This window comes from Vidua chalybeata, chromosome 33, assembly GCF_026979565.1.
Source record: "Vidua chalybeata isolate OUT-0048 chromosome 33, bVidCha1 merged haplotype, whole genome shotgun sequence".
Lineage (NCBI taxonomy): Eukaryota > Metazoa > Chordata > Aves > Passeriformes > Viduidae > Vidua > Vidua chalybeata.
In genome coordinates, this window is record NC_071562.1 from 1,158,347 (window position 1) to 1,169,310 (window position 10,964).

At 48.7% G+C, this 10,964-nt stretch overlaps 1 protein-coding gene across 1 annotated transcript; it reads right to left on the reverse strand.

Annotated features, from left to right (window-relative positions):
- Positions 1-1,264: 1,264 nt before the first annotated feature.
- Positions 1,265-10,752, reverse strand: DSN1 (DSN1 component of MIS12 kinetochore complex). Its single transcript, XM_053968246.1, has 11 exons — positions 10,591-10,752; positions 10,463-10,508; positions 9,886-10,146; positions 9,025-9,098; positions 8,478-8,550; positions 8,037-8,124; positions 7,181-7,240; positions 6,035-6,106; positions 1,710-1,848; positions 1,500-1,587; positions 1,265-1,382 (listed from the first exon to the last, which is right to left on the reverse strand). The coding sequence occupies exons 1-11, from the start codon at positions 10,750-10,752 to the stop codon at positions 1,285-1,287; spliced, it is 1,161 nt and encodes a 386-aa protein (XP_053824221.1). The 3' UTR covers positions 1,265-1,284.
- Positions 10,753-10,964: the final 212 nt, after the last annotated feature.

Genomic DNA, 10,964 nt, shown 5'->3' on the forward strand with positions numbered 1-10,964 from the left:
GGGGGGGAGGGGAAGGGGGGGGTCCTGTCACAATCCAGATGTTGGGGGGGGCCTTGTCCAGATGTTTTGGGGGGGTCCCTTCCCCCCCGCTGAGCAAGGCTCTGGTCCAGATGTTGGGGTCGCCATCCCGGTGTTGGGGTCCCCGGTCCAGATGTTGGGGTCCTCACCCAGATGTTGGGGTGCCCACCTTGACCTTGGTGTCCCCATCCAGATGTTGGGGCCCTCATCTGGATTTCAAAGTCCTCCTCCAGATGTTGGGGGTCCTCATCTGGGTTCCCAGGTCCCCGTTCCAGATGTTGGGGTCCCCACCTGGACCTTGGGGGTCCTCATCCAGATGTTGAGGTCCTCATCCAGATGTTGAGGTGCCCACCCTGACCATGGGGGGGGGTGTCCCCAGCCAGATGTTGGGGTCCTTACCCAGATGTTGGGGTCCCCACCTTGACCTTGGGGGTCCCCAGCCAGATGTTGGGGGTCCTCGTCAGGATTTCAAAGTCCTCATTCCAGATGTTGGGGGTCCCCACCCAGATTTCAACGTCCTCGTCCAGATGTTGGGGGGGGGGGGGGTCCTCATCCAGATGTTGGGGTCATCACCCAGATGTTGGGGGGTCCTCACCGGATTTCAAGGTCCCCGTTCCAGATGTTGGGGTCCTCACCCAGATGTTGGGGTCCCCACCTTGACCTTGGCGTCCCCAGCCAGATGTTGGGGGTCCTCATCAGGATTTCAAAGTCCTCATTCCAGATGTTGGGGTCATCACCCAGATGTTGGGGGTCCTCATCTGGGTTCCCAGGTCTCCGTTCCAGATGTTGGTGTCCCCAGCCAGATGTTGGGGTCCTCATCCAGATGTTGGGGTGCCCACCCTGGCCATGGGTGTCCCCATCCAGATGTTGGGGTCCTCACCCGGATTTCAAGGTCCCCGTTCCAGATGTTGGGGCCCATCCCGAATTCCAAGGACCCCGCCCTGGCCTTGGTGTCCCCGCTCCAGATGTTGGGGGCCCGCCCATCCAGATGTTGGGGGTCCCCTCCCTGCTTTCACCGCCCCCATCCAGATGTTGATGTCCCCACCTCGGCCTCCCGCTCCCCGTTCCAGATGTTGGGGGGGGGGGGTCCCACCAGCCCCCTGCGCCCTGCGATTGGCTGATCTCTCTTGATTGACACCCGCGCCAACCAATCACCACCCACGCCCCGCCCCCAAACCCGGAAGCGCCGCCCCCAAAAACAAAACCCAAAAAAAACCCGGGAATATTTTGAGGGAAAACCTGGGGATTTTGGGGATTTTTCCTTTTTTATTCTCCTTCCCCCTCCTCGGGCAGAACTTTCTGGGGCCTCCTCTGCAGCAGCTTCCGCACGGGGGATCCCTGCAGCCTCCGGAACACTCTGGAAGCTGGGGGGGGAAAAAAAAAAAAACAGGGAAAAATCCCCCAAATTCCTCATTTTCCCGCCCAGAATTCCCAGGATTTTGGGCAATTTTGGGGCGTTTTGTGGTTTTTTTTTTGCTCACCCAGCTGCTCCGAGAGGCCGCTGAGGAAGCTCCTGCTCTCCCCGTGGAATTCCAGCACCATTTTCCCGGCCTGTTGTGCCTCATCCACCTGAAAAATCCCCCCCCCCCCAAAAATTCCCGTAAAACCCCCAAATTTCTTCCCCCCCCCCCCAAAAAAAATTCCAGGAAATTCCCCAAATCCGGGGTTTTTTTCGCCCCAAAAATCCTCACCAGGAGGCGCAGGGATTGCAGGGCCGGGCCCTGCTGGGCCACGATGGCTCCGTAGTCGGGTCTGGAGGCCAAAATTTGGGATTTGGGAATTGGGGGGAGGGTCCAGGGAGGGGTCCCGGCGCGGAGCTGCTCCAAATTCCTGGGGGGGGGAATTTTGGGGGTAAAAAAATGGGGATTTTAGGGTTGGAGGGGGAAATTAAAAGAAAAAATAAATAAATAAAGGGAATTTTGGGGGTAAATTTGGGAATTTTGAGGATAAACGTGGGGATTTTGGGGCTGGAGGGGGGGGGAAATGGGAAATTTTGGGGGTAAATGTGGGGATTTTGGGTTTGCAGGAGGAAAAAATGGGAAATTTTGGGGGTAAATGTGGGGATTTTGGGTTTGGAAGAGGAAAAAATGGGAAATTTTGGGGGTAAATGTGGGGATTTTGGGTTTGGAAGAGGAAAAAATGGGAAATTTTGGGGGTAAATGTGGGGATTTTGGGTTTGGAGGAGGAAAAAATGGGAAAATTTGGGGGTAAATGTGGGGATTTTGGGTTTGGAAGAGGAAAAAATGGGAAATTTTGGGGGTAAAGGTGGGGATTTTGGGTTTGGAAGAGGAAAAAATGGGAAATTTTGGGGGTAAATGTGGGGATTTTGGGTTTGGAAGAGGAAAAAAATGGGAAATTTTGGGGGTAAATGTGGGGATTTTGGGTTTGCAGGAGGAAAAAAATGGGAAATTTTGGGGGTAAATGTGGGGATTTTGGGTTTGGAAGAGGAAAAAATGGGAAATTTTGGGGGTAAAGGTGGGGATTTTGGGTTTGGAAGAGGAAAAAATGGGAAATTTTGGGGGTAAATGTGGGGATTTTGGGTTTGGAAGAGGAAAAAATGGGAAATTTTGGGGGTAAATGTGGGGATTTTGGGTTTGGAAGAGGAAAAAATGGGAAATTTTGGGGGTAAATGTGGGGATTTTGGGTTTGCAGGAGGAAAAAATGGGAAATTTTGGGGGTAAATGTGGGGATTTTGGGTTTGGAAGAGGAAAAAATAGGAAATTTTGGGGGTAAATGTGGGGATTTGGGGTTTGGAAGAGGAAAAAATGGGAAATTTTGGGGGTAAATGTGGGGATTTTGGGTTTGGAAGAGGAAAAAATGGGAAATTTTGGGGGTAAAGGTGGGGATTTTGGGTTTGGAAGAGGAAAAAATGGGAAATTTTGGGGGTAAATGTGGGGATTTTGGGTTTGGAAGAGGAAAAAATGGGAAATTTTGAGGGTAAATGTGGGGATTTTGGGTTTGGAAGAGGAAAAAATGGGAAATTTTGGGGGTAAATGTGGGGATTTTGGGTTTGGAAGAGGAAAAAATGGGAAATTTTGGGGGTAAATGTGGGGATTTTGGGTTTGCAGGAGGAAAAAATGGGAAATTTTGGGGGTAAATGTGGGGATTTTGGGTTTGGAGGATAAAAAAATGGGAAATTTTGGGGGTAAATGTGGGGATTTTGGGTTTGCAGGAGGAAAAAATGGGAAATTTTGGGGGTAAATGTGGGGATTTTGGGTTTGGAAGAGGAAAAAATGGGAAATTTTGGGGGTAAAGGTGGGGATTTTGGGTTTGGAAGAGGAAAAAATGGGAAATTTTGGGGGTAAAGGTGGGGATTTTGGGTTGGAAGAGGAAAAAATGGGAAATTTTGGGGTAAATGTGGGGATTTTGGGTTTGGAAGAGGAAAAAATGGGAAATTTTGGGGGTAAATGTGGGGATTTTGGGTTTGGAAGAGGAAAAAATGGGAAATTTTGGGGGTAAATGTGGGGATTTTGGGTTTGCAGGGGGAAAAAAATGGGAAATTTTGGGGGTAAATGTGGGGATTTTGGGTTTGGAAGAGGAAAAAATGGGAAATTTTGGGGGAAATGTGGGGATTTTGGGTTTGGAAGAGGAAAAAATGGGAAATTTTGGGGTAAAGGTGGGGATTTTGGGTTTGGAAGAGGAAAAAATGGGAAATTTTGGGGGGAAATGTGGGGATTTTGGGTTTGGAAGAGGAAAAAATGGGAAATTTTGGGGGTAAATGTGGGGATTTTGGGTTTGCAGGAGGAAAAAATGGGAAATTTTGGGGGTAAATGTGGGGATTTTGGGTTTGGAGGATAAAAAAATGGGAAATTTTGGGGGTAAATGTGGGGATTTTGGGTTTGCAGGAGGAAAAAATGGGAAATTTTGGGGTAAATGTGGGGATTTTGGGTTTGGAAGAGGAAAAAATGGGAAATTTTGGGGGTAAAGGTGGGGATTTTGGGTTTGGAAGAGGAAAAAATGGGAAATTTTGGGGGTAAATGTGGGGATTTTGGGTTTGGAAGAGGAAAAAATGGGAAATTTTGGGGGTAAATGTGGGGATTTTGGGTTTGGAAGAGGAAAAAATGGGAAATTTTGGGGGTAAATGTGGGGATTTTGGGTTTGCAGGGGGAAAAAATGGGAAATTTTGGGGGTAAATGTGGGGATTTTGGGTTTGGAAGAGGAAAAAATGGGAAATTTTGGGGGTAAAGGTGGGGATTTTGGGTTTGGAAGAGGAAAAAAATGGGAAATTTTGGGGGAAATGTGGGGATTTTGGGTTTGGAAGAGGAAAAAATGGGAAATTTTGGGGGTAAAGGTGGGGATTTTGGGTTTGGAAGAGGAAAAAATTGGAAATTTTGGGGGTAAATGTGGGGATTTTGGGTTTGGAAGAGGAAAAAATGGGAAATTTTGGGGGTAAATGTGGGGATTTTGGGTTTGGAAGAGGAAAAAATTGGAAATTTTGGGGGTAAATGTGGGGATTTTGGGTTTGGAGGAGGAAAAAATGGGAAATTTTGGGGGTAAAGGTGGGGATTTTGGGTTTGGAAGAGGAAAAAATGGGAAATTTTGGGGGTAAATGTGGGGATTTTGGGTTTGGAAGAGGAAAAAATGGGAAATTTTGGGGGTAAATGTGGGGATTTTGGGTTTGGAAGAGGAAAAAAATGGGAAATTTTGGGGGTAAATGTGGGGATTTTGGGTTTGCAGGAGGAAAAAATGGGAAATTTTGAGGGTAAATGTGGGGATTTTGGGTTTGGAAGAGGAAAAAATGGGAAATTTTGGGGGTAAATGTGGGGATTTTGGGTTTGCAGGAGGAAAAAATGGGAAATTTTGGGGGTAAATGTGGGGATTTTGGGGATCAAAGGGGGGGTTTTGGGATAAATGTGGGGATTTTGGGGATGAAAGGGAATATTTTGAGGATAAATGTGGGGATCTTGGAATAGATGTGGGGATTTTTGGATAAAATTGGTAGTTTTTCGAGAAATGGGGAGATTTTCAGATAAAAGTGGGGATTTGGGGAATAAATGGGGGAATTTTGGGGATAAATGGGGGATTTTGGGGATAAATGTGAGGATTTTGGGGATAAATGGGGGATTTTGGGGAAAAATTTGGAGATTTTGGGGATAAAAGTGGGGATTTTTAGATAAAAGTGGGGATTTTGGGGATAAATGTGAGGATTTTGGGATAAAAGTGGGGATTTTGGGAATAAAAGTGGGAAATTTTGGGATAAAAGTGGGGATTTTGGGGATAAAGGTGAGGATTTTGGGATAAAAGTGGGAATTTTGGGGATAAAAGTGAGGATTTTGGGGATAAAAGTGGGGATTTTGGGGATAAATGGAGGATTTTGGGGATAAATGTGAGGATTTTGGGATAAAAGTGAGGATTTTGGGGATAAATGTGGGGATTTTGGGGATAAAATGTGAGGATTTTTGGATAAAAGTGGGAATTTCGGGATAAAAGTGAGGATTTTGGGGATAAAAGTGGGGATTTTGGGATAAAAGTGGGGAATTTGGGATGAAAGTGGGGATTTTGGGGATAAATGTGGGGATTTTGGGGATAAAAGTGGGGATGTTGGGATCAAAGTGGGGATTTTGGGATCAAAGTGGGGATTTTGGAGATAAATGTGGGAATTTTGGGGATAAAAGTGGGAATTTTGGAATAAAAGTGGGGATTTTGGGATAAAAGTGGGGATTTTGGGGATAAAAGTGGGGATTTTGGGATCAAAGTGGGGATTTTGGGGATAAATGAAGGATTTTGGGGATAAATGTGGGGATTTTGGGGATCCAAGTGGGGATTTTGGGGATAAAAGTGGGGATTTTGGGGATAAATGTGAGGATTTTGGGGATGAAAGTGGGGATTTTGGGATCAAAGTGGGGATTTTGGGATAAAAGTGAGGATTTTGGGGATGAAAGTGGGGATTTTGGGATCAAAGTGGGGATTTTGGGATCAAAGTGGGGATTTTGGGATCAAAGTGGGGATTTTGGGATCAAAGTGGGGATTTTGGGATCCAAGTGGGGATTTTGGGATCCAAGTGGGGAATTCTCACCTGGAGGCCTCCTGGGAGTGCTCCAGGTGCTGCTGCAGGAGCCGATCCCAGGCCTGGAGCTCCCCGGAGAGCCTGAGGGGCAAGGGACAGGTGAGACAGGTGAGACAGGTGAGACAGGTGAGACAGGTGAGACAGGTGAGACAGGTGAGACAGGTGAGACATGGACAGGTGAGATATGGACAGGTGAGATATGGACAGGTGAGACAGGTGAGACATGGACAGGTGAGACAGGTGAGATATGGACAGGTGAGACATGGACAGGTGAGATATGGACAGGTGAGATATGGACAGGTGAGACAGGTGAGATATGGACAGGTGAGACATGGACAGGTGAGACATGGACAGGTGAGACACAGGGGAGACAGGTGAGGGACAGACAGGTGAGAGGTGAGAAACAGGTAAGACACAGGTGGGGACAGGTGAGACAGGTAGGGATAGATGGGACAGGTGAGGGACAGGTGAGAGAGGTGAGACACGGGACAGACAGGTGAGACATGGACAGGTGAGAGACAGGTAAGGGACAGGTGAGAGACAGCTGAGGGACAGGTGAGAGACAGGTAAGGGACAGGTGAGAGACAGCTGAGGGACAGGTGAGAGACAGGTAAGGGACAGGTGAGAGACAGCTGAGGGACAGGTAAGGGACAGGTGAGGGACAGGTGAGGGACAGGTGAGAGACAGCTGAGGGACAGGTGAGACAGGTAAGGGACAGGTGAGAGACAGCTGAGGGACAGGTGAGAGGCAGGTAAGGGACAGGTGAGACACGGGACAGACAGGTGAGATATGGACAGGTGAGGACAGGTAGGGATAGATGGGACAGGTGAGGGACAGGTGGGGAGAGGTGGAGACAGTGAGTGAAAGGTGGGACAGATGAAGGACAGGTGGGACAGGTGAGGAGAGGTAGGGATAGATGGGACAGGTGAGGGACAGGTGTTCCCAGGTTCATTCCAGGTGTGTCCCAGATGTTGCCAAGGTGTCTCCAGGTGTCCCCAGGTGTGTCCCCCCCTCCCCAGGTGTCCTCACATTTATCCCAGGTGTCCCCAGGTGTGTCTCAGGTGTCCCCAGGTGTGTCCCAAATCTCCCCAGGTATCCCCTCCCCATTCCAGGTGTGTCCCAGGTGTGTCCCAGGTGTCCCCAAGGTGTCCCCACCTGGCCATGAGCTGCTTCACCTGAGCCACAGATTCCTCCAGGGCTGGATCCAGGGAATCCCTGCAGGAAAGGACCCAGAATTCCCAAAAAAATCCCGAATTTCTGGGCAAATCCAGAGAAAATCCTCCCAAAATTCCAAGCAAATCCAGTGAAAATTCCTAAAAATCACAATTTTCCAGGCAAATCCAGTGAAAATTCCCAAAAACCCCAATTTTCTGGGCAAATCCAGAGAAAATTCCCAAAAAATCCCAAATTTCTGGGCAAACCCAGAGAAAATTCCCAAAAATCCCGAATTTCTGTGCAAATCCAGTGAAAATTCCTAAAAATCCCAATTTTCCAGGCAAATCCAGTGAAAATTCCCCAAGATCCAAAATTTCTGGGCAAATCCAGAGAAAATCCCCCCAGAATTCCCAAATTTCAGGGCAAATCCAGTGAAAATTCCAAAAAATCCCAAATTTCTGGGCAAACCCAGAGAAAATTCCCAAAAATTCCATGGGAAATGCTCTCAGATTGCCTCAAAATCAGCCCCAAAATCCCAGGAAATTTTGGGGAAAATTCTGGCATTTTGGGGATTTCCAGAGATGAAGCAGCTCCTGAAAATGTTAAAAATCTGCCAAAATCCTGGGAATTTGCCCAAAAATCCTGGAATTCGCCCAAAAATCCTGGAATTTCTGGGCACTTCCAGGGTCTTAAAATCCCAAAGTTGCCCCAAAATCCCAGAATTTTCGAGGCTGGAAAAGCCCAAAATTACCCCAAATCCAACTTTTTTTTTGGGGGGGGGGGGGGGATTTCCATGGATTTCCCCCTCCCAGCCTGGAAATTCCCAATTTTTGGGGATTTTGCCCCAAATTCTCACCCCGGGGTCGACTCCAGGCAATTCCCGAGGGTCCCATCCTGGAGCAGCCTCTGGAGGAGCCTCTGGAATTCCTCAGAGCCCTTCTGGACTGGGGAAAAATGGGAAAAAAGGGATTAGAAACTACCCTGGAATTAATTATTTACTAATTATCGATTAACTGTTAATTCTTTTTTGTGGGATTTAGGGATTTATGGTTGTTTTCCTGATTATTTTTACCCAAATTCCCGAATTTCTGAGGAATCAGGAAGACCCAGGAATCCCTCAGGACCCCTTTTTAACCCCTCCCAAAATTAATTATCAATTAATTCTTAATTAATTCTGCTGCTTTTTCCCCCAAATTCTCAAATTTTTCAGGTCTCCATCCCTTTGGGGAGTTGGAAATTGGGGATTTTGAGGGGAAAAATCCCAAATTTGGGGAATTTTGGAGGCCCCAATCCCAACCTTTGGCAGCAAAAGCCTTGGGGTCGAATCCTTCGGATTCCTTCAGGACCTGCTGCAACTTCTGGGCAGAAAACTGAGGGAAAAAAAGGGAAAAAATGGGGAAAATCCAATGAAAAATGGGAAAAATTAGCTTTTATCCCAATTTTCTGGGGGTTAAAACAAAGATTTGGAGCCCAAATTTGTTTTTTTTTTTTTTGGGTGTGTGTTTGAAGAGTCAGGGAAAGGATTCCAAGGAATTTTTTTGGGGAGGAAAATTCCAGGATTTTGGTGAATTCCAGGATTTTGGAGAATTTTAACATTTTCAGGAGCTGTTCCAGCCCTAGAAGTATCCCAAAATCCCAGGATTTGGGTCAATTCCAAGATTTTTGAGGTAATTCTATGGTTTTTGTGGATTTTCTAATTCTCAGGAGCTGCTCCATCCCTGGAAACCCCCAAAAATTTTAGGATTTTGGGTGAATGCCAAGCTTTTAGTAAATTTTAGGATTTTCAGGAGCTGCTCGAGCCCTGGAAGGAGCAAAAAAATTCCCAGGATTTTGGGTGAATTTACCTGGAAGCTGGAGAGGAGGAGGAGGGAGAGACGTTGGACTTCGGGAAGCTCCAGGCTGATGGATTGGCTCAACCCTGGGGAAAAAAGGGTTAAAAATGGTGAAATTCCCCAAAAATTCAGCTGGAATTTGGCCCAAAATTCCTCCAAAAGCAGCTGGGGCAGGGCAGGGTGTGGGAAAAGCAGGAAAAAAAGGTGGAAAAATTAAATTTAAGGAGGAAAAATGGGGAAAAGGAAGAGGAAAAATCGAATTTAAGGGGAAAATTGGGAAAAATAGAAAGGAAAAGTCACATTTAAGGGTCAAAAATGGGGGAAAATAGGAAAATAATCCCATTTAAGGCACAAGAATGAGGAAAATTGGAAAGAAGGAAAAGGAAAAGTCACATTGAAGGAGAAAAATGGGGAAAAGAAAGAGGCAAAGTCACATTGAAAGGATTAAAAAAGGGGGAAAATGGGAAAAAAGGAGAGGGGTTAAGTCCCATTTAAGGATCAAGAATGGGGAAAGTAGGAAAAAGGAAAAATCCCATTTAGGGGGGAAAATGGGAAAAGAAAAAGTCCCATTTAAGGGGAAAATCAGGAAAAGAAAGAGGAAAAAGTCACATTTGTGGGGAAAATAAAGAGGAAAAATCCCATTTAGGGGGAAAATGTTTAGGGAAAGGGGAAAAAAAATCACATTTAAGGAGAAAAACTGGAAAAAAAGAAAGGCCTAAAGTGAGGGGGGAAAAGGCAGAAAGTGCAAAACCCTCACTGACAGAAGGCTCAGCGCAGCACCCCCAACTCTCCTCAACCCCGTGCCCACCCCCAAGAGGGATTTTTAATTAAAACCACCCCAATGAAGCGCTAATGAAGCCCCGCAGCACGAACCGGTGACGTCCCGGTGGACGGGGGGCAGCGATTTGCGGCGGGATCGCCGCCCCTTGAGGCTGGAGCGGCGCCAGGAGCGGCGCCAGGAGCGGCGCCTGCCGTGAGGGGTGCCGAAAATCGGCGACAATCGGAAGGAATTCGTCAGAATCCTGGGGCTGCTCGGGGCTCTTTTCTTCCTGCTGCACGACCTCGGGGTTCCCTTTTGGCTGGGAGCCTTCAAAAGCGCCTCAGCGTCCGCTGCCTTCGCTGCCGAGTCCGGCTCTGAGGGGAGAAGAGGCGAAACCGGCGCATTAAAAGGGTAAAAAAAGACTCGGTGATGCGCTGCCCGCTAGGGATGTCTCGGTTTGATGAGAGGAAATGGTTTTATCAAAGATTTCAGTGAGCTGAACATGGCTTTATGGTTTTATTTTTAAGCGGGAGGAACAGGAGCGCTGAGGGGGAAGCAGCGCTGACGGGTCCTGAGGGGGATCGCCACCTCCCGAGCCCCAAATCACCCAAACCAACTCCTCCCTCCACCGAGAGGGGCCAAATCACCCAAACCAACTCCTCCCTCCACGGAGAACTGCGATTTCCTTACCTGGCGCGGCTCCTCCGTTCTCAGGGCTGGGTCCGCTGGGGCATCGCTGAGGGGAAAAACCGTTACCCGCCTGGAACCGCGGCTCCCCCGAGGCTCCCCCGGCCGTGCCGGACGCTTCCAGCGCTCACCTCGTCCTCCTGTGGCCCGGCCGAGCCCCGCGGGGACGGGGCCGCGGCCGGGCCGGGGGAACCGCCGGGTCCCGCCGCTGTCTTCTCCATGACGGTTTCCCGCCGCTCGCTTGCCCTCAGCGCCGCGCGCAGGCGCGGAGCCCGCTCCGGCTTCGCCGCCATCACGCCGCAGGCTCGGGGCGGTGCCTGCCCTCACAGCGGGCGCGGAGCCCGCTCCACCCTTCCCACCCCTCACGATGTGCCCGCCCTTTCCCTCCCCTCAAGACGCTCCCACCCTTTTCCCGCCCGTCCCGCTTTCTCCTGCCCCTCACGATATTCCCGCCCCTCACGTTGTTCTCTTCTTCCACCCCTCACCCTCTTCCCGCCTTTCGCGC

Coding starts and splice junctions, on each gene's coding strand:
- DSN1 (XM_053968246.1), bottom strand. CDS start 10,752: ATGGCGGCGAAGCCGGAGCGGGCTCCGCGCCTGCGCGCGGCGCTGAGG. Junction 8,125..8,477: donor CAAGGCTTTTGCTGCCAAAG/GTTGGGATTGGG, acceptor ATTTTTCCCCAG/TCCAGAAGGGCTCTGAGGAA. Junction 1,383..1,499: donor CGGCCTCTCGGAGCAGCTGG/GTGAGCAAAAAA, acceptor TTCCCCCCCCAG/CTTCCAGAGTGTTCCGGAGG.